Source organism: Felis catus, chromosome A2 (genome assembly GCF_018350175.1).
Source record: "Felis catus isolate Fca126 chromosome A2, F.catus_Fca126_mat1.0, whole genome shotgun sequence".
In the NCBI taxonomy this organism is placed as follows: Eukaryota; Metazoa; Chordata; class Mammalia; order Carnivora; family Felidae; genus Felis; species Felis catus.
Window position 1 is genome coordinate 22,533,003 of NC_058369.1, and position 23,779 is coordinate 22,556,781.

The following is a 23,779-nucleotide window of genomic DNA, read 5'->3' on the forward strand; positions in this document are numbered from 1 at the left end:
AAAGCTGGAGGTATCACAATCCTGGACTTCAAGATGTGCTACAAAGCTGTAATCATCAAGACAGTATGGTACTGGCACAAGAACAGACACTCAGATCAATGGAACAGAATAGAGAATCCAGAAATGGACCCACAAACGTATAGCCAACTAATCTTTGACAAAGCAGGAAAGAACATCCAATGGAATAAAGACAGTCTCTTCAGCAAGGGGTGCTGGGAAAACTGGACAGTGACATGCAGAAAAATAAACCTGGACCACTTTCTTACACCACGAGAAAAATAAACTCCAAATGGATGAAAGACCTCAATGTAAGACAGGAAGCCATCAAAATCCTCGAGGAGAAAGCAGGAAAAAACCTCTTTGATCTTGGCCGCAGCAACTTCTTACTCAACACGAGGGAAGGCAAGGGAAACAATAGCAAAAATGAGCTACTGGGACCTCATCAAAATAAAAAGCTTTTGCACAGCGAAGGAAACAATCAGCAAAACAAAAAGGCAACCAACTGAATGGGAGAAGATATTTGCAAATGACATATCAGATAAAGGGGTAGTATCCAAAATCTATAAAGAACTTATCAAACTCAACACCCAAAAAACAATACAGTGAAGAAATGGGCAAACGACCTGAATAGAAGACATCCAGATGGCCAACCGATGCATGAAAAAATGCCCAACATCAGTCATCATCCGGGAAATACAAATCAAAACCACCATGAGATACCAGCTCACACCTGTCAGAATGGCTAACATTAACAACTCCGGCAACAACAGATGTTGGCGAGGATGCGGAGAAAGAGGATCTCTTTTGCACTGCTGGTGGGAATGCAAACTGGTGCAGCCACTCTGGAAAACAGTGTGGAGGTTCCTCAAAAAGTTAAAAATAGAACTACCCTATGGCCCAGCAATTGCACTACCAGGCATTTATCCAAGGGATACAGGTGTGCTGTTTTGAAGGGACACATGCACCCCAATGTTTACAGCAGCACTATCAACAATAGCCAAAGTATGGAAAGAGCCCAAATGTCCATCGCTGGATGAATGGATAAAGAAGATGTGGTATATATATACAACGGAGTATTACCCAGAAATCAAAAAGAATGAAATCTTGCCGTTTGCAACTACGTGGATGGAACTGGAGGGTATTATGCTAAGTGAAATTAGTCAGTCAGAGAAAGACAAAAATCATATGACTTCACTCTTATGAGGACTTTAAGAGACCAAAGAGATGAACATAAGGGAAGGGAAACAAAAATAATATAAAAACAGGGAGGGGGACAAAACAGAAGAGACTCATAAATATGGAGAACAAACTGAGGGTTGCTGGCGGGGTTGTGGGAGGGGGTATGGGCTAAATGGGTAAGGGGCATTAAGGAATTTACTCCTGAAATCATTGTTGCACCATATGCTAATTTGGATGTAAATTAAAAAAATAAAATTAAAAAAATTTTAATGAAGTCTTTTTTATTTTGAAAAAAATTTTTTAATGTTTATTTTTAAGAGAGAGAGAGAGAGAGAGAGTGAGCAAGCAGGGGAGGGGCAGAGAGAGAGGGAGACACAGAATCTGAAGCAGGCTCCAGGCTCTGAGCTGTCAGCACAGAGCCCATGCGGGGCTTGAACCCACAAGCTATGAGATCATGACCTGAGCCGAAGTCGGACACTTAACCGACTGAGCCACCCAGGCGCCCCAAAAATGAAGGTTTTTTTGAAAAATTTTTATTTTATTTTGGTATTGAGGTAGAATCGACATATTATATTAGTTTCTGGTATACAATATCATGATTCACTATCTGTATGTACTGCTAAATGATCACTACAGTAAATCCAGTTACTATCCATCACTGTACATAATGACAACATTTTTTCTTGTGATAAGAACTTTTAAAATTTAGTGTCTCAGCAACTTGCACATATGCAATATTGTATTATTAACTATAGTCACCATGCCGTACAGATACCCACATTTATTCTGTAACGGGGATTCTGTACCTTTTGACCTCCTTTACCATTTTGCACACTCCACTCCCCCCTCAAAATAAAGTCTTTGAAAACACTTCCCTGCTGTCTTTTCCTTTTTTGCTGAAAAATTAAATGGCTGCTCCTTATGTTGCCTCCCAACATCTAGAAAAACCAAATCAAGAATGAACGCTTTCTCCCACCGAAGCTAGACTCAACATCCTAGATAGCTGAACGATGATGTGTTGCCAGGGATTGGAACCAAAACATTCTTTCCATGACAACATTCCATTAAGAATTTTATAAAATGCACTTTGCTGGAGATAATTTTATAAGATGCACTTTGTCTCCCTGTGACCTGCCCAATAGGCCAACAAACCTGATAGACTCAGAGTCCTAAAGAATGGATGCTATTGGGAGAAGGGCCGAGGCTAGTCACTTACGAAATATTAGGGGCCTGGCCAGTTGACTGGAAAGAGGGGACACACACCAATGATGACCCCTTATCTATGTCTGTGGAGTCCTGTTTTCATTTACTACTTGGTCTATAGATGCCCATCTGTTGGTTTTGCCTGCCCCATATCCCTTCTTTCTGGCGGCTGCTCTCTGATTTTCCTTGGGAAGGCTCTGTTTACCACTCTTAGCTTTAGGTTTGGATGAAGTTGACTTCACCTCTGACCTCCGGGGTGGGCGTGTGAGCCAGGCCTGGCAAGGAGGACCACACTCTCTTCCAGGCTAGTATAGAGATGGGTGTCTGACTCCATCAGCGGATGTTCAATTATTATGCATTGGATGACTTAAGGTTTCTTCCTTCTATACAGGGAGGACTTTCTTGGTTGCATCATATAAAAATCTCCCTAGCAACCTTCCTTTCATTACACTTAATATTTGTCTCTTTTGTTGTGGTGGTTGTTCAATATTAGAGAATTTGTAATGCAGTTGAGTTAACACACACAATACTGTAGCAGCCTGCGGGGGGGTTAAAGATAGTTAACCAGCTGGGAGAAGAATTCATTGTCTAGCTTAATATTCAGAGAAATGTAAAGGCAGGGTATTTCTGGTAGTTGAGCATTCTAAGATAAATGGACCTTATAAGAAATGAGACTTGCAAACTCAAGTCCAGCGGATTTCTTCAACCAGATCTGGTTAGCTGTAAACATCATTAGCTTAAAATGTTTTCTCCTACCCCTGTTGCCTGTGATAAGATAGGCCTCTTAAAAGGAAAAGTGCTGTTCTTTCACATTTTAACTCCTTCTGGGGGTGTGAAAGCCAGCTGAAATCAGGCTTCCTGCAAGCTACATTAAGCTTATGTTCCTCTGGGCCAGAAGGGAAATTGTGATGTCTCTTCCAGGTTTAGAGGTTCTAAAGGCGAGGCAACTTTCTTCCCCATATCAGGTCTTCTAGAACAAAAGATGAGCAGATCTAAATCAGTCTATTTGTATGCCAGTTTGAAGACATTTTTTTGCTATCTCCCCGACTCTCTCTCCCCACCCACATTACCTTCTTGATGTCCAAGATCAAGATTTGCGAAATTTGGATGTTAAATACGAATCTGATGTTATGTTCAGAGATGATGATTATTGCAGTGAGTTCTTTGGTGGTTTTCTCAAACCATTGTTTAAATTGCCAGAAAACACTTTTGGAACAGCTGACCAAGTGTTTTTAAGTCAATACATTATGAAAAAAAAATGTTTTTAAAGGAAAATAGTGGTGGCGATGATGCAAACTCTTGTTGATTTTAAAAAGACTACAGTTTAGAAGTTTAATGGTCAGTTGGACCTTATGTGGATCTCGGTTTTAACAAATAACTGCAAAATACATTTTGGGGACACATGGGGAAATTCTGAATATGGTCTAAGTATTCCATGATATTAAGAAATTATATTTAATTTTGTTAAGTGTGAAAATAGTTTTGTGGTTATGTAAGAAGGTGTCCTCATTTTCTTAGAAATGCATGCTGAAGGAAAGGGGGCACCTGGGTGGCTCAATCAGTTGAGATCTGACTCTTGTTTTCAGCTCAGGTCATGATCCCAGGGTCCCTAGGATTGGGCCCCACATTGGGCTCCACACTGAGCACGGAGCCTGCTTGAGAGTCTCTCTCTCCCTCCCTCTGCTCCTCTCCCCTACTCACACTCCCTCTTACTAAAAAAAAAAAAAAAAAAAAATGCATGCTGAAGTATTTGGGGATAAAATCTCACAATGTTTAATTTCTTTTTTAAAAGATGAAGCAAATATGGCAAAATGTTTGTTAAATCTAGGTTATGGTTATACAAGGTTCACTAAAGAATTCTCTATTTTTATGTGTGTTTGAAATATAATACAAAGGCTTTTTTTAAAGGACAAATAAATTTTCTGTGGGTTCCTTTTCTACATGTATTTTAAGAAACCAATATGAGCACCATCTCTGATGGAAACTGTAGAATAAAACTCCAAATATAAGTTAGGTAAATTTAAATGACTTTAAAAGATATTCTCTGCTGTTGGAATATAAAATTATGCAGCATTTATAAGTAAAAGTTCATGAAGCTCTCTTAATTCATCCGTATTCTGTGGGTGGGTGGGGATAAATGAATAATAAAAGCATTGCCTGTTGAAGGAATAAAATTTCAACTCATAAATTGAACTTCATGAAAATTATTTAAAGTACTTGTAAGTATAATAGGTTCACCAGAAATAGTTCTCATTTGCATGATAACATTTCCTATAAATGAGCAGAAAGTAATATACCGTCATTGTAAAAAACACAGATAATCCATAAAAAGGAAAAAAATCTCCCATAATATCACACCCTGTTATAAATATGTTGACATATTTTTATCCAGCACTTTTTCAGAGCATAGATTTGTATCCATTTTTTTCTTTACTTTCTTCCCTCCCTTTCTTACTGATCTTTTTCCCTCTCCCTCCCTCCATTTGTCCAGACCACCATTAGACATGGAAACAACACCAGAAACAGGACAAGTGGCTACACCCAAGAGTGGAAAACCCACTGTGACAAGAGCACTCCACTCCTAGAGTAAAGTTGTCTTCACTTTGGTAACTTAGGGTATTTTAAAGATCAGTTTTTAAGAATTCTTACACCTAAGAGTGATTAGTCCTTTGTCTGAAAGATAGTTACAAATATTTCCCGCCCGCATCTTCTGGTTGTCATTTTTAAATGTTTCACAACTCTATTATTGCAGTGGATCACATTTATGAAGATTTCATAAGGTTACAAACAGTCATAGTACAAAAAGACAGTTACTACAATGCAAGGTAGTCCATCAGTGTCTCTTGAAAATTGGGCAACAATAGTATACAGAGAAATCTAATAATCATGATTTTTTTTCACTGAGGCATAATTTACACACAATAAAATGCACAGATTTTAAGTGTTTAGTTTTATGAGTTTTGGTAGTAGTATTGTGCAGACAACACCCAAAACAAAATGTGGCATATTTGCTTCACCCCTCAAAGTATCTTTGTGCCCTTTCCGGAAAATTATCCAATGCCTTCCAACTGGGCAAGTGTTTATGGGTTTGTCACCATTGACTGGTTTTTATTTGCTTTTGGACTTCACAGAGAGTATATACACTCTTTTGTACCCAGCTTTTTTCACTCAAGTATATTTTTGAGGTTCACTCATGTTGCTTGTAGCATGTATTAGTAATTTGCTTTCAGCGCTGAGTAGTATTTCAGTATTTTGAATATAGTACTACTTGTGTATCAAATAACCTATTAACACACTTGGGCTTTTTCAGTTCCAGGCTAGGAGCATTCGTGTATAACTTGTAGGCATGTGTTTCCATTTTTCGTGATTGAGTACCTAGGAATTTCTAGGTTTATAGGGAAGGCTTGTGTGAATAAGAAATTGTTCAGGCATTTTCCAAAATCATTGTACTCTTTTGCAGTCCCATCGGTAATATAGGAGAGCTCCAGCTGCACCATGTGCTCACCAACACTTGGTACTGTCTGGATTTTCAATTTTAACTATTCTAGTGGGTGTGTGGTGTTCTCATTGTGGGTTCAAATTTGCATTTCCCTTTGGATAATGATGATGAGCATTAGTTCATATGTTTTCTTTGCCATCCATAAGTCATCATTTGTAAAATGTCTGCTCAAATCTTTTGTCCATTTGTAAATAGTGTATCTTCTTAATAATGAGTGGTAGAAATTCTTTGCATATTCTAGATGTTTTTGTTAGATATTGTCTTCTCTTGTCTTGTCTTGCAAACAGTAGGTGTTTTTAATTTTGATGAAGTCTAGACCATCATCTTTTTCTTTTTTGGTTAGTGTTCATTGTGTGCATAATCTTTGCCTATACCAGTGTAATAAAGCTTTTTGTTATATTCTAGAAATTTTAGTTTTAGCCTTTAGGCTTGTATCTGTAAACCACTTGAGTTGGTCTTGTATACAATGGGATGCAAGGGCTGAGGCTCATTTTTTTACATATGGATTCCAGTTGTGCAAGGGACTCTTCTTTTCCCCGTTGAATTACCTTGGAATCTTTGTTGAAAGTCAATTGACCTTGTAACTATAGGTCTATTTCCAGACTCTCTATTTATTCTACTTATCTTTATGTCTACACCTATACCAATATAGCATTGTCTTGATACTGTACCTTTATAATAAATTTTAAAGTTGGATCATAAAAGTCCTCTATCTTTGTTCTTCTTTTTCACATTTTATCTAGTATAGGTTCTTTTTGTTTGCATTTTTAAAATCAGCTTTTCAACTTCTGTTAAAATGTCTTCTGGGATTTTGGTTGGGCCTAGAGATCAGTTTTGGGAAAATGGACATTTAGTTACATTTATTAAGCTTTCCTTAATTTCTTGCAAGAATTTTTTGTTGTTCTTAGTATAGAGACTTTACACATCTTAGATTTATTATTAGTTGTTTGTGTTATTTTTTTTTAATGTTTATTTATTTTTGAGGGAGAGAGAGAATAAGAGGTGGAGGGGCAGAGAGAGAAGGAGACACAGAATCCAAAGCAGGCTCCAGGCTCTGAGCTGTCAGCACAGAGCCTGACGTGGGGCTCTAACTCACAGAGTGAGAGATCATGACCTGAGCCGAAGTCAGACGCTTAACTGACTGAGCCACCCAGGCGCCCCTGTTGTTTGTGTTATTTTTAAAAATTTTATTCTTAATTGTTTGCTACTAATATACAGAAATGCAGTTTATTCTTATATATTGATTTTGTATTTGTGACCTTGCTAAGTTCACTTATTAGTTTTGGAATTTTTTATTATATACATATATATATTATCTATAATATATCTATATTATCTATAGATAGACATATCTGTAACATATCTATATTATCTATAGATACATATCTATAATAGATACATATCTATAATATATCTATATTATCTATATATTATATATATTAGATTCTATAGGGTTTTATATGTATATAACCAATTTATATGCAAATCATGAAAATTTTACTTCTTTATTTCCAATATTTTTCTTGCCTTATTGCATTGGTTAAGAATTCCAGTACAGTGTTAAATAGAAATGATGATAGTGAACATCCTTGCCTATTCCCATTTGGAAGGGGAAAGCATTCAATGTTTCACCATTAATATGTTATCTGTAGTTGGTGGTTTTTTAATTTTTTTTAATGTTTCAAGTTTTAATTTCAATTCTAGTTAGTCAACATATAGTATAATATTAGCTTTATGAATATAATTTAGTTATTCATCACATATAACACCCAATGTTCATCATAACAAGTGCCCTCTGTAATACCCATCACCCATTTAGCCCATCCCCCTGCCCACCTTACCTACCTATAGTTGTTTTTGGTGAATGACCTTTATCATGCCTATATATATGTCATATATAAATGCCATATACATATGCCCATATGATGCCCTATAAACATCTGCAGTGTTTCTGCTCCTTTGGCCTTTACTTGTATTTTATAGGCTCCAGACTACATCTGTCTTTAAATTTTGATGAAAATGAAGTTTGTGGATTTTAAAAAATCTTTGTTGCTTTTTATATGATTTCTCTGAGAAAGTAAAAAAGGCTGAATTGATATAGCCATGTTCCTACCCAAAGTCTGTTTTCTCTGTGGGTCCAAACACCCTGCATGGTTTCACAGAAACTGATTATAATAAAGTACATAACCATCTGTTATTGTAAATGTGACTTTTGGGTCTCAGTTTTTACAATGAGTCTGTAAATAAGCCCTGGAAGAATGACTTATAAGATAAGATGTAAACATAATAAACCTTGACAATGTAAAAATTGTTATATATATATATATATATATATATATATGTTTCTCAAATATTCGTATTTGAAGAGGAGAAAGTGTATAAGGGAGGGTGAATACGTGAACTTGAAAGTCGTCTCTCATTGTGGTGAGTCCAAGGATACTGGGTAAAGCAGCATTGGAGGGTCAAGTTAATAAACTCATCAGACAGTAAACTACGCCAGGACACAGACTGCTTCATACGCCCTCAAATCCTTGGCATTTAAAGTCTCAGCTGCATGTTAAGGGCGCTGTAAAAATGGCTAAGCTGATGACTAAACAGATAAAAAAGTTGAAATACAGATATACTATTTAAAGTTCCAATGATAGGGGCGCCTGGGTGGCTCGGTCTGTTAAGTGTCCGACTTCAGCTCGGGTCATGATTTCACAGCTCATGAGTTCGAGCCCGCATCGGGCTCTGTGCTGACAGCTTGGAGCCTGGAGCCAGCTTTGGATTCTGTGACTCCCTCTCTCTCTCTCTGCCCCTCCCCTGCTCATGCTCTGTCTCTCAAAAAATAAATGTTAAAAAATTAAAATAAAGTATATGTATATATATATATTTAAATGTTTCTGTACTGGTTGAAATATTTTAAAAACTATGTTTGCACATTGCTTCTATCATTTAAAAGAAACGATTAAAGAAAAAAGGGAGAGAAAAATGCCAAAGCAGTTTCACTGCTAATAAATACTTTCAAGAGCTTTTTTTTGTTGTTTATGTTTTCATTGGTAGTTAATATTCTAAGGCATTGGATTGTTACACAAATGTTTATGAGTTATTCTTTTTGATCATGGGATTTTTTTTTGGTAATTAAGATTGTCTTCAGCATCATTTTTTTAAATGTTTATTTTGAGAGGAAAGAAAGAGAGCGAGCGAGAGCGAGAGCGAGAGCACACACACAAGTGGGGGAGGGGCAGAGACTGAGGGAGCTAGAGAATCCCAAGCAGGCTCCACACAGAGTGTTGGGCTCAATCTCACCAACCCTGAGATGGCCTGAGCAGAAATAAGAGTAGGACGCTTAACTGACTGAGCCACCAGGTCCCCCCTTCAGCATCATTTTCAAAATCAGCATAATATTACAGGAATCAACCATGATTTATTTAATCAATACCCAATTTTTAGACATTCCAGTGATTTCCTATTTTTTCTATCAGATAATATTCTGACACATATTCTTATAGCTAAATATTTTTGTGTTCGTGAATTATTTCTCTAAGATAAATTCTTAAGATTAAAATGTGCAAAGGTTCACAAAATTTTGACTAATTGATATTGTTGCTTTAATTTATGTCAAAAATGCTTTAATTTATGCTTCAATTTATGACAAACAATTTTGTCAGATGAGTTTTAATTATACAAGTTAGTTTTAGATTAGGCCCCATGGTCCTTAACTTAAAACATTTCTCCTTAACTATGTGAGTACTGAGATCTACTATGGAAATGACTCTGTTTATTTGACAACTTAGAATATTTGAATTAATTGGGCTATTTTCATGGGATGATCAACCCCTCCCCAACTCATGTTATAGAAAATGTTTAGATGCAAAATCATGATTGAATGAAATTGTTATCCAATGAAGGGACCTTGAAACTGTCTAAATGGGCGGAGGATTTAGAGTTCTATGTTCACAACAGGAAGTTACTGCCAGCTCTAGTCCGTGAGAGAGACAGAACTATAGACACTGAGCACTCAAAAACAGTGGCTAATTTCATCCACACTTACATTTGCCTTCAGAATATGTGAGTGTGTTTTTTAATTTTTCTTAAGCTTATTTATTTTGAGAAAGAGAAAGAGAGAGGGCCTGCGTATGTGAGCAGTGGAGGGGCAGAGAGAGAGGGAGAGAATCTCAAGCAGGCTCTGTGCAGAGCCCTACATGGGGCTCTAACCTAAGAACCATAAGATCATGACCTGAGCCAAAACCAAGAGTTGGCTGCTCAACTGATTGAGCCACCCAGGTGCCCCTGTGTGTGTGTTTAAATAGATCACTTACCAACCTAAATGCATTTTATTTATCCTATTTAAAAACCATTTTATTTTCCAAAGTGTAGCCTTACTGAATAGTGGGAGGAGTTATGGGCAGTGGGGAGGCTCACCTGGGCTGAGAAGTTGAGGGTGGATCATCCCCAAATTGGCTTCATGCACAGGTTTTTACAACATATATTTGAAACCTATTTCATGCAAACTTTCAAATATTATATTTATCTTTACTATAAAAGTTATGTAGCAGAAAACAATGCCCTTTTCTGATTATTGATATTCCTGGAATTTAAATACCTTATGTCCCCAAAACATGATCAGTAAAATAAATGTTATCACATGTAATAGAGATTTGCATAATTGCAATTCAGCATTTCAAAACCAGTTGTTATCAGTGAAAACAACTCACTGAGGGGAAAGCACAAATGTACGTGCTGCCTTAGAGGTGGTGGGGTGGGGGTGGCACTGCCCATGCCACTCTACGGGCGGCACCTGCTGACGTGGTCATGTCCAGAGGACACGGATCACTTCCTCCACACAGGACTCAGCCCTGAGGATGGACCTTTCCTCCCCCTGATCGTTCATTAGCATTGATGGGTCTTCTTTTGCTGCCTTATCATGATGTTGAAAATAGGTGATCACGCACAAGGTGTCTTGGAATACCTGTGTTGTTCATATGCTTCCTGTATTAATACCTCCAGACATACTGGCTTCTACCCTCCATGCTTTTTGTAAAGATTCAAACAATACCGAATTGTTGAAATTAGAAAGTGAAATTTTCACAGCTTCCCCATCCTGTTTTCTAGAGGTAACCAGCATTAACAGTTCAGCGTGTGACTTCCCAGTGTGTTCCATGCTTACACACTCAGAAGGTTTATAATGCTATATTTATACCCATACTTATATCTATACCTATATTTATGTTTTTAAAAAAAAACAGAAATGGGTTTATACTACACACATTGTTCTATGACCTGGTTTTTTTCCCCTTTAATTTTTTTTAATGTTTATTTTGAGGGAGAGAGAGACAGAGTGCAAGAGGGGGAGGGGCAGAGAGAGAGAGGGAGATACAGAATCTGAAGCAGGCTCCTCCAGGCTCTCAGCTGTCAGCATAGAGCCCGACGTGGGGCTTGAACTTACAGACTGTGAGAGCATGAGGTGAGCCGAAGTTGGACACCTAACAAACAGCCACCCAGGTGCCGCTTTGTTCCCATTTAATACTGCCAATTATCATGGACAGCTTGCCATGTGGGCATGTCAGTTCACAGAAGTCACCTTGTCCTTTCTAACGGCGTTATGAAATTCCATTATATGATGATTAATTTAACCAGTTCCTATTTGATGGACACTTAGAAACCTTGTAATTTCTTAAGGTATTCTCAAAGAAATGGATCCAATCCTGGAAGGACATTTTCTTATATCCCTAACCTCAAAAAGTCAGTCTATGCCCTCTCTGAAAACAGGCAACTTTAGATTCAGATAATTAGAAGTGTGTCACGTGTGAACACTTCCCTTTTTTTCCTCCATTTTGCTCGAGGTTTGGGATGTAAAACAAAAGTAGAAGAGTAGCCACGGCATGTGTTGCAACTGTTCCTTTAAGCGCTCCTTTTTCCACAGTAACATTCTTCTTTTGCCCAGAGAATGGTTGCTGAAAATCTGTGTCACTGCGTGTGCAAGCGTGGCTGTGTGAGTGTGAGGCCACCATTCCTGGGGATGAAGGTAGAAGTTGGTTTAAAGGGATCTGCTCAGGGGTGCCTGGGTGGCTCAGTCAGCTGAGCGGCCGACTTTGGCTCAGGTCATGATCTTGCGGTCCGTGAGTTTGAGCCCTGCGTTGGGCTCTGTGCTGACAGCTCAGAGCCTGGAGCCTGTTTCAGATTCTGTGTCTCCCTCTCTCTGACCCTCCCCTGTTCATGCTCTGTCTCTCCCGGTCTCAAAAATAAATAAAACGTTAAAAAAAGGGATCCGCTCAATTGAATGCTAGAACTGCCTTACCTTAGACTGCTTTTTGCAAAGAAGACAACTGCAAGGTTAGGGTTATTGCATTCACACGCACACTTACACATGCAGTCACATACACGGACAAAAAAATCGCAATTATGAGCTCACACAGGGGCGCCTGGGTGGCCCAGTCGGGTAATTGTCTGACTCTGGCTCAGGTCATGACCTTGCGGTTTGGGAGTTTGAGCCCTGTGTCAGGCTCTGTGCTGACAGCTAGGAGCCTGGAACCCCGCTTCAGGTTCTGTGTCTCCCTCTCTCTGCCCCTCCCCAGCTCACACTCTGTCTCTCCCTCTCTCTCTCTTTCTCACAAAAATAAAACAAAAACAAACACAAAAACTCACACATACAATCACATACACATACAGGTACTGACACACAGTCACATAGATGACCCCCCCACATTCATATTTATACATTATATACTCATACCAAGACATATTCTGTATGAACAGGCACGTGTATATATACATTATTTACATACACATTCTGTGTGTATATACATTATATGTAAAAACTATGGTATATATTGTACATGTTATATATAATGCATATATAATATATGCTATATATCATATAGTATAAACACACAGAATGTATATTTAATGTGTGTGTGTGTGTGTGTGTGTGTGTGTGTATAGTATGTACATACATACACAGAATCACTTTAATCAATAAAAAGCTATGAGGGTTCGCAGTGTACTAGGGGGTGGGGTTGGGATGGGCAGGGAGGAGAGAGCTGGAGGAGCACCCAGCCTTGCAAGCTGAGTTCATGCCCCTGAGTTGGAGGAGTGGACTCGCTGCCTCTAACATCTGTGGGCTGACAGATCATGAGGTTCAGGGGAGCTGTTGCATGGCCCGCTGATCTTTCTGGGTCCTTCCCTTCTCAGAGTTGGGAATGGCTCTTAAATTGGGGGGGTTCCCACATCTTGATGCAAAGTCCCCCCCCGCCCATCCTTTGCCTTTTTCTTTGCTGTGGACTCGAGAGCCCTCCTTCTTTAGTGGGAGACTTAGAGATGTCTGAAAGGATCATCTAGTTTGGTTGAAGTCAGATGAAGTGGCCTTCACAGTCTACTCCATGGAAGGAACCTTGGCATAGTAAATGGACAGTATGTGAACAGACACTACCTTTCCCAAGGGCTGCATTTTAGACATATCCAAACTGCTCCTAAGAGCCGAGCACTCCTCTGTGCTCCCAGCGGTCCCCTTTGCACACATCCACACCCTGAGCAGCACTGTGGGGCTAGAAGTTAGGTCACTGTTGTATGGTAAATAGAATTTTGAAGGCAACAAATAAGTTTCTTTCCTGTGATTGTTTAAAATACAGCATTCTGTATGGTGTTTTCCCAGTGTCTTTAAACTTTTGAGAAATCTTCCTTATCTCCCCTCTTCTTTGTCCAACCAGCATCCTCCCACAGAGATGTGACTGAGGAATTCTAAGAAAACAGTTTCCTTGATTCTCTCTTTCGTAGCAAATCTAGTGTTTATTAAAAGACTCTGTGTCTTCGGTGAGGTGGATGCTAGAGCCTGAGGAAGAAGGAAACAGGTGGGACCCAAGGAGAAAGGAATTTCAAGCTGACATCCATTCTAGCCATTCAGCTGATGTTTATGGAGCCCTCATAATATCAAAGGCCTTGCTGAAGCCATTCCAGTCACAATGATGAAAAGTTGGACATGACCCACCCAATGGGCAGGCACAATGTAAACAAATAAATCACTCTATGGGTTAGTGATAACTGCTAGGAAGAAAAATGGAGAAAGGTAAAAGCACAGAGTCATACGGGTGTGTGTGCGAGTGTGCCTGTATATGTTTCTCTTTACCTGGAGGGTCAGGAAAGTTCTCCCCACAGAGGGGATGTTCGAACCGAAAGCTGAGTACAGTACAAAACAGCCCTGGGGCCATCTGGGGAAGAGTGGTCCAGGCAGAGGGCATAGCACATGCAGAGACTCAAAGTGGGATCAAGCTCAGCGTTTTCTAGGAATTCCAAGGAGATAGGCGGGAGCACAGTAAGCAGTGGGGAGAGGGAGGGAAAATGAGGCTTATGGAGACAGAAGTCAAGGGCCTTGGGGTCTTGGTTAAGAGTCTGCATGTTAATTTAAAACAGAAACCACTGGAGGATCTTGAGCAGGGAAATGCTTATGGTCTGATTTTTGTTTTTAAAAAGAGGGCTCTGGCTACTGTAGAAAGAAGGAATGTGTTTGAAGGGGGGCGAGAGGAGAAGGGATGTCTTATTAGGGGTCAGTCACAGGAGTTTAGGGAGGAGATGATAGAGGTCTGGGCCAGGCAGTGTGGTGGAATGGAGAGATGTGTTCTGTGTGTGCGTGTGTGTGTGTGTGTGTGTGTGTGTGTGTCGGGGGGGGGGGTGATGGTGAGCTGGAAGCTGGTCTTCAGCCAAGCGCTGAAGGAGTATAGTTGCATAATACTCCATTGTGTAGATGTATGTTTAACTAATTGTGTACTAATAGCCAGTTGGGTTGTTTCTAGTCTTCTGCTCTTGGAGATAATACAGTAATGAAGAACTGTATATGGATGCAACTGACTAACTGTAAGATAAATTCCTACAAAAGGAATTGCTAGGTCAAAGGCTAAAGCATTTGTCATTCTGCACCTTCAGGGTGAAGCATTTTGTGTCCCTACCAGCAACATTACAACCTTTCAGCAGGTGTCTGTTTCTGATCTAGAGCAATAGATCTTTACCCAGTTAGATCCAGCACCCTCTTTACCATCCTGATACGAAATTCTGAGACAATATCTCCTACTCAGTCGGAATTAAAAAAAATCAATATGATGATTTATCTGATAATATCGAAGAGAAATAAAAGTAATTTATAATAAAACAAGAGATGTTTCACTGTGTGAAACACGCATGATTACACTGCAAGATGTTATAAAGTCATTAGAAGCCTGCACCTATATGCAGACTAACTGTGAATGCCACACTCAAGTGTTGACTGGTACAGATGTGCTCTGTTGGTGATTCAGGACCTGTGAGCACAGTTACCATTGGAGAAATGATTTTCCAAAATGGTAAAGCAAATACACACACACACGCACACACCTCTGGCTAAGGTTCTAAACAAGACTGATGACAGTCTTCCCTTTATTTACACATCAGTTACATTTCTGGAAAATTTGGTGCTTGTTAAAACCACGCAAAAACTCCTTTGTATTTTTATATAAAATGAGTTTAGGTTCTAGATTCAGATAATGATGAGCAGGTTTTTTTCTTACCTGAATGTCCAGTGGGTCATTTCAAAGTCCTGTGGGACACAGGACAATTCTTCCTTGTGTGGGACTGTCTGCCCTCCATCTACTAAATGCCAACAGGATTCCAAGTCATTGTGACAAATGGAAAACTCCCAAATGTTCAGTATGCCCCTAGGGGCAATGTTCCTTCCCCCACCCAGAACTGCTGCTTTGGGGTCTCTTCTGGAGTCCATTCCATAGACCAGGACCAGGTGAACATTTCTAAAATTTTTCACCGTGTTTCATTTCTGTTCAAAGCCCTACAGCAGCTTGTTGTCATAGGACAAATACAGCATCCTCAGTCGAGGGGACAGAGTATGCAAGTCTGCCAGTGAAAAGTTTCATTTGGCTGGATTTAGTGCCTCAACTGAGAGCCGAGTGTTGAAATACAGGCTTTTGGGTGAAAATGGCAGGTGGGACCCAGTGCCTAATGCTGCACATGGTGCGTTGCAAGGTGCTCCTGGTTCCTTACTCTGATGTGGCACACAAACCCCAAATCTTTGTGACACTTCGAGCTCTGAATTTATTGGTAGCAGATAGTTTAAATATTTTTATTTTTGACAGAGTAAGAAATGTTTAGTGGGATTCATCTTAAACATATTGTGCATCATGCCGTTTAAGGTGGTCCATGTTATAATAAATAAAGTGATCCAAGGTTATAAATGTCAAGATGCCACCCTCCTGGGACTGTGATGCCCTGTGTGAGGGCTCCTCTCCTGGTTGCTCTCTAGTTGCCCAGAATGCGTGTGAAGTTTGCCCAGGTCAGGGTGACAGAGCATAAGGACTTAATAAAATGTCATTGTGACCTTGGTGCCCAAGTGGCCCTTAATATAGTCCAGCAGTCCAGGGGTTGCTTACATATGACTAAGTTGTATTATTTTGCTGTGCCTCAATTTTCCCATCAGTTAATAGGGATAACAATACTATAGATGCTGTGGGTACTTTTTCTTCATATGCGCTGTAGTTGACCTCTTGTTAAAGCTTATAGTTATGCATTTATGATTTAAATGCATAAGGAGGAAAGCCTGTCTCCCTCGCTAGGGCATCCACTCTGTGAGGCAGGTGTCATTTGTTCTCTACTGGATCTCCAGCACATATCCCACCACATAGATGCTTGACGGTTCACTAGTTGAGTGAGGGAATGCGTGAAGGGCTATTATCATATAGATACCATATACTTAACGGACTGGTGCTTTACTGTTGAGGGCTAATATGCTTCCCTCCTACCCTCATTCACTCATTCATTTAGAAAGAAGGCTTCTGGGGTCTGGCAGGGAAATGATTTTCTTCCAGGCCTCCATTTGAGCAGCAAAGCCATCCGGACCACTTGCCCCGGGGTCAGGCCACGCTTGGCTCAGTTTGGAACTGCTAGCACGCTTCCAATGACGGGAGGTGTGCACAGAAGCGGAGAATTCATTATAACCGGTTAGTCATCCATGGAGTTTGTAGACGCTGCCCGTGGGCGGGACGCACCTGCCGTTTCCCAGGTGGGGCCTGTTCCCGGCGCCAAGCCACGGTTGGGAGCGCAACCGGCCCACAGGAGCCCTGGGTCTTCCCTCCCCACGCAGCCAACTCAGATCAAGCCCAGCATCTGCTGGGGTAACTCTCTCCAGGGGCCGCTGGGCCGGAGCACCGGCCTGGGTCCTCGCAGGGCACCCCAGGGCGGCAGCCGCAGCCCACACTCACTCGCTCCCCCGCCGCCCGAGGGCGCGGAGGCTGGAGGCGACCGGCGCGCAGGAGCGCACGGCCCGGGTTGCGGAGGCACGCAAACTAGGCGCGCCCGGGCGGTGGACGCACCGGAGACCCCGCGGCGTCGGGAGCGCGCGGCTCGCCAGGGGCCACTCGAGGTGCGCTCGGCGGGTCGAGGATGACTCAGCCTCCCTCGGGTCGGTGTTCCCTGGTGGTCGGCGCGAGGGCCCCCCAAAGTTCCCAGTCACAGCCCAAATGTCGCGCGCGGGCCGGGGGCTCCGACAGCTGGGTCCCGGTGGGAGCGGCCAGAGAGGCCGCGGGGGAAGCGGGGGGGTCCTCCCGGCGCCCAGGGCTTCCCCGACTTCCTTTCGCCTCGCCCCTTCTTCGGCGCGCGGCCCGAAAGCACCTCCGGCCCAAGGGGTGGGGGTCGGCGTGGGGGAGCGGGTGGCCTCCCGGCCTCAGGAGAGTCTCGCCTTCCCGAAATCTAGGGGGTCCGCCGGTCACGAGGGACAGAGCGCCGCGGTGGCTTCCCCTCCCGGCCCTGAGAGTCCGGCCCCGCCGCCCGCCGCATTCGCGCGGACCCCGCGCTGCAGCGCGCTGGAGCGCCAGCGGCTCGGAAGCCCCGGCCCGGGCTCCGGGAGCCTCGGGGGCGGCCCCGCTGCGGCCGGAGCCCGAGCCCGCGCTCGCGCGCCAGCGCCGCCCTCCGCGCCCTCCCCTCTCAGGCTCCGCGGCCGGGGGAGCTGCCGCGGGCGGCCACGCAGCAGTGCCCTCGCCGGGACCCGCGGAGCCCCCAGTCCCATCCCCACTCCACTCCGCCGCGGGCGACCCCGGCCGCCGCCGCGAGCCCCGGCGCCTTCCTCACTTTTGCCTCTGCGCCCGCCCCTACCCTCCGGAGAATCCTCTGAGGCGTCGCGGCACGAGACCCCGCCGCCCGGGACCCGGCCGCCCTCGAGCGTCCCCGACCCCCACCCCTCCCCCCCGCTGCTCGGGCCGCCGGGGTCGGGGGACGGCCCCGGGGCCAGCCCGAGAGTCGCGCCCGCGGCGGCGGACTGCGGAGTTGTAAAGAACTCGGCGGCCGCAGTGGCCGGGCGGGGCAGGGCGCGCTCCGCCGCCGCCAAGGACACTGGAGTTTGCGAGTCCCCGCCCGCGCGGCGCCTCCCGCCCTCCCGCCGGGGCCCGCCGGACTCCCCGGGGCCGCCGAGGCGGGGCCGGGCGGCCGCCGAGCGAGAGGCGCGGCTCTCTCCCTCCTCCCCCCGCCTGCCTGCCTCTCCCCTCCCTTCCCTCCCTCCTCCCCGCCCTCCCCCACCCCCTGCTCCTTTTTCTGCTCCCCAAGTGAGCCCGGCGCGCGAGAGGCAGGCGGGGCGGCGCGGAGCAGGCAGCCCAGCGCGCTCGCCCACCGCCCGCTCGGCGCAGCTCCCCGCGGCCGCTCCTGTCGCCGCCGCCGGCGCGTCGGAGGGAGCCCAGCATGGCCGGGCCGGGCTCGCAGCGGCGCGCGTCCCGGGGGGCCTCGGCGCTCCTCGCCGCCGCGCTTCTCTACGCAGCGCTGGGGGCCGTGGTGCGCTCGGAGCAGCAGATCCCGCTCTCCGTGTAAGTGCCGGGTCGTGCGCCGCCCGGGGAGGGGACCCGGCCGCCCGCGACCCGCCGTGTCCAAGTTTGGGCGCCTGCAGGTGCGGCCGGGCAGGACCTGCCGCCGGCGTCGGCCTCGCCTTTCGCACCTGCCTTTCAGGACGGGCGTGGGGCGGCGAGGCTGGGGTGGGATGCTCTTGCCCCCTCGCTCGGGTCGGCGAGGGAGACCTGGAGAGGCTCACCTCAAGTGACACCTCCAACTTTGAAGCCTGTTTACCGAATCCAACTTCCACGGGCCGTTTATTTACTCCCTCTTTGCTATCTTGCCATCTCACTTCTTTTGGGGTGGGGGGATGGGTGGGTTTCTTCCGACTAGTACTTGCCAGGTGATCCCAGTTTGCGTGGTCCAGTTTTCGGGCAATTATTCACATAACCCCCAGTGATCTTTTGAGAGAGCTTGGGAGACTTTGCGCATTCTGAACTATGTGACCCCCCTCGGGCCCCCTCCTGCGTTGCGCTCTGCAGTTTGGTGCTGGCAGTTTCTACCCAGGCGCTTTTTCTATCTTTTTTTTTTTTTTTTCCTCCCCCTCCAATGTTATATCGCCCGGCTCCTTCAGCCACAGCTCCGTGTGTGCGTGCGTGTTGACTGTGACACGGGTGTTACATTTGCCCTTTCTCCCTGTAGGGTGAAGCTCTGGGCCTCGGCTTTTGGTGGGGAGATAAAATCCATTGCTGCTAAGTACTCTGGTTCCCAGCTTCTGCAAAAGGTAAGGTTTCTGTGGTGGCAGGAAGCGATGATTTTTCCAGCACAGAAAATGGAGGCAGATTTAGTTTTCCAAACAAACGTGAACCCCGAGGAGCAGCATCAGTTATCAGAGGTGTCTCTGATCCCCTCGTTTCTTGGCAATGAAGTGTGCAATGACTTCTCCCCACCAACTGGTTATTTTTAGATGACACTCGATTCTAAACACAAAGAAAAGCGGGATACTCACTGGCACTGTCCTGGCTAGGGCTCAGAAACTGAGTGTTTTTGCATGGCTCTCCTTCCAGTGCCGGTATTGCTGTTACAGTGTGAGGGCAGATGCTTCTCTGGCCAAAAAATGCTAACTTCATCCAAGGGGCAGCGTCAGCGCCTGTTTTACGATGTCTTTCACCTTGCCTGCGTTGGAGACTGGGGTTCGGCGTGTCTGAGAAAGACGCTGCACTATTGTTTGTCATCCCTGCGGTTGTACAATCCCATTATTCCCCAATCATCTAGACCCACGGCTGGGATGCATTACATCATTACAGATAAGGAGAATGAATGTGGTTATCTTTCCACTCAGCTGCACTGCCGGGTAATAACCTATGAGAGTAGTCCACAAACTTAAGAAATTGGTCTGCGTCCATATAATTCTGGAGAGTAATGAGAACGGAGAATTGATTATTAGGCTTTTATCAGAAGCTGCATCAATTTTAATTCAAACAGGCAGTCTTATGCTTAAAATTACCTTGTGAAATGTATGGTCCTTTGCCCTCCTCTCCAAGGAAGAAAAAGGAAAAATATAGGCTGGGAAGGAGAGATTACAGGGGTTAAAAGAATTTCAAGTTAACAAATCAACAGGATTAACCCAAGTATTCTCTCAAAGATAGAAAATAAAAATTGGCCTTTAGGGGATAATTCTCTGAAAATGGGTACAAACAGCTTAAATTGTCAAGTTAACTTTTAAGCATTTTTAAATGTGCTTTTTGGGCCAATGTAACATATGTGTTATGCATGCTGCCTGGTAACCAAGTACGTATTTTATTTATGGCATTCCGCTTCAGAGAGTAGCGTTTTTGGGGACATTATATGAAACAGTTTGTCACATGAAATCCGAATATCGTAATAAGGCATCAGCCCACAATGGAATGAGGGAAGTTATTCTTAAAAATTGCCAATAGTCATATTCTTTGAAACCGTGAAAAAATTGTTTGCTCAACTCCGCTATTTGGGGAAGGAATCCATTGAATTATAGGCAGTTGATAAAAACTTGAGGCTACGATGTGCCTTTCTGGAAGATGATCATTTACATTCCTGTGACCCACCTCTCCGTTTATAGGAATTGCGTCTTTGCTAGCATTCTTTTAACCTGGACCAGTCTGTATTCTGCTTTGGCATTTTGCCTGCGTGTCAGATGTTTTATGTGGAAAGTTTTGGACTGTTGCACTGCGTGTGTTGCATTGCTTGTGTATTTTCCTTATGCTTTTAAAGAAGAGAACGTTTTGTATAACTTTAAAGAAACATTTTTCATCTGCATGTTGTAGTGCGGTTGTACCAACTCTGAAAGTGTCCCTTCAGAGCGTGTGAATGTTTTGTGTGTGTGTGTGTGTGTGTGTGTGTGTGTGTGCTTACATATCTTTTATCTCACGTTTTGTAGAAGCCCATGAGATACGCTTTTTCCTTCTCTCTGAAGTTAGCACAGGCACGCGCACTCACATACGTGCTGCACAAAAGCCCATCAGCCATATTATTGGCCACTCTATAATAGCAAATTGGAAACAGCCAAAATGCTTCTCTTACCTTCTCATCAGCATCCTTTCTGATATTGAATTCACAAGCCTAGCTCTGCTTTTGTCATGTTTGCAGCTTGACAATTGTGTAATTATATCCAGCTGTTTATGGCTTTGTTGTCATTTCTTGCTGTTGCCTGGCTTTTTGTAATCTGATGCGAGGGGAAGGTGGGGTGTTGCTTGCCATTGGGTTCCAGGGTGCGTACCTGCTCTTGCATTTGGAATGCAGGCATCTGCTGAGGAGTCCTGAGATACCTATGGCTTTGGCTTGATAGGCAAGGACTTTCATGAACGATGGGCAGGCATGCCGGACAACTTGGGGGGCACTTTTGTAGGTACCTTTTGGTCATCTTGGCCCGTTACCTCCAAATATGACAGTGTTTTTTAAATTAGCAGAGAACATTGAATTTTGACAGTTCAGAGTATAGGAAGGTATAAGAAAGGTCTCAGGTGCTCAGAGTGTGGGAGGCATCAAATCGTTTGGAAAAGCAAGGAGACAGTTGCCTTTCTCTTGCTTATTTTCGAGTTTCTGCCCATGTGCGTGAAGAAACACTCTTCCAGTCAGAACTCTATGCATCCTCCCATCACGTCACTTCATCCTTAATAATGAAGATACTTTCAAAATGAGTTTAAAAAAAAAAACTTGGCTGAAAAATGTGCGAACACTGTATTAAGGGTCTTCAAAGGTGACAATACCATGTTGCATAATGGACACTTTTGCATAATTACACTTTTAAGGCATGGACATTTGAACTTGGTTTTCAGTTAAGTGGGTATACTGTATACCAGTGTATAATTTTACATGCTCTGTGTAGTTTCTCTAGTTGACGCTTCTTGTTGTGAATTAATGTAGTGTGTTCATTTTTAGAATGGGAGCTTAGTAATTTTTGCACTAGGGCAAAAACTTTACAAAACAGCTATTGTGAGTATAAGTTAAATAACAATTGGCCACTTATTTTAAGGTGTTTGGAGACTGGGAAAACTGCCATTTTGGTAAGGTTTTTATTAGATAATATAATTTGAGCTGGTAGTATTATCACTGACTTCATCAGCATAAATACAAGTATTTAACAATGTACTTCATTGTCACGGCTTCAAGAAAGAGAGTATGTCCTCAGTTGTTTCTATGTTTAATACCACGGCTTTTGCTACTTTAGCTTATGATAATATGGTAGGTATTCTCTGCCAGAATTTTCCTTTTTTTTCCCCCCCTGCTTTTTGTCTTTGCTGAGCACAGGAATAGCAGCCTATTAGTTTCTTAAGAAGAGGATATTTTTGAGTTTATAAGATGCAGTCATCGTGTTTTAGCAAAGTCGCGTGTTTTCAGTACGGAATGGAAGAACATGAGACTTGTATGTTGGGCCCAGAGTTAAGCTTGAGGGGTTTTACAGTTGTTACAGAACCATGGGCCCCTGCAAGGGAAGTCGTGTCGTGCTGCTGCAGGTCCGTATCCCGCTGTCCTAAGCTGGCAGGTGCTGTAGACGTTTCGATTCACTTCAACTTTTAATTAACTTTCCTATTTGACGTATTCATGCCGGTATTCAGCTGCCTCTATCTTGCTTCATTTTCCTCAAAGAATGCACATTGTTTGTGTTCTTTTGGAGAGGTATAGTTTTATTACCTCTCTATTTGGGGATTCAGTGCGCAGCATTCCGGTGGGTCTGGTAACCTAGGCTGTTAAACTCGTGGGCTCCACGCTCCGAACATCCACAATACAAGGTTTTAAAGTGGTGTGATTCTCATTTCAACCTCCTTAGGAAGAATGTGGTCGAGGCTGGGTTTTTCCTTCTATTTAGTACCGCATTCAGACAATGCTATGTTTATGGGAATGAAGGGTTCCAATTACACTTTCTAGAATTGTGATGATAAGTACACAGCGGAAATACAGGTACGGTATGTCTCTGTCTTTAATGCGAGGAAAATAATTGACATTTACCTTGGATGCCTCATGCAGCGCTTACCAAACCTGCACTTCTTGGAATGCGTGGCAAGGCTTTTGCGTCATCAACTATTTATTGAGAGGACGGCTTTAATACATAAACGTGATGTCTCTTTGCGCAAGATGGAGTCAGCAAAGTGAAAGGTTGGTTCTTTCACCCATTTTGATAATTATGACTTTTCATCAGCGTGGAGATCGATGGACTTTTAAATAATTGAAAAGGAGGATTCACTTGTCAGGAATTGGGTAGGAAGCCTGACGCGTGTACAGATTGCTTTTTAGGTTGGGGGGGGGTGCTACTTTGCTGAACATTTTTGTTGAGAAAACACAGTTGTTTGTCATTCTGCAAGATGAATGCATTCAGCCTCCACCGCCAGTGCTTTAATTCCCAACGCCACTTCAGCTACTGGACTTTTCTCTGGCAGATTATTTTTAAAAGCCTTGAAATCTCAGAAATGACAGATTTCAGTCTTTCAGGACACTTTACTGGTTTCATTATCCCAGTCACCAGAACATTAGTGGAACAGGGTGAACCAGTTGCAAGTCAGTGATATCTTACCCACGCATGTATCTAACTGCATTTGTGAACTCACACGCTGTCCTTTGCCCACCAGAGAAACTTCTTTTTGTATGGCTTTG

At 43.5% G+C, this 23,779-nt stretch overlaps 1 protein-coding gene across 3 annotated transcripts in view; it reads left to right on the forward strand.

Moving 5' to 3' along the window:
* The first annotated feature begins 18,437 nt into the window (after window positions 1-18,437).
* CACNA2D3 (calcium voltage-gated channel auxiliary subunit alpha2delta 3) overlaps window positions 18,438-23,779 on the forward strand; it is an 897,621-nt gene continuing 892,279 nt past the window's right edge. The window contains exons 1-2 of one of the 3 annotated variants that reach the window (XM_045051588.1): window positions 18,438-18,690; window positions 19,355-19,436. In XM_045051588.1, the coding sequence (XP_044907523.1) occupies window positions 18,569-18,690; window positions 19,355-19,436 (204 nt within the window). In that variant the 5' untranslated portion in view covers window positions 18,438-18,568. The remainder of the gene's footprint in view (window positions 18,691-19,354; window positions 19,437-23,779) is intronic. The other 2 variants (XM_023249840.2, XM_023249841.2) reach the window with 2 other exon arrangements.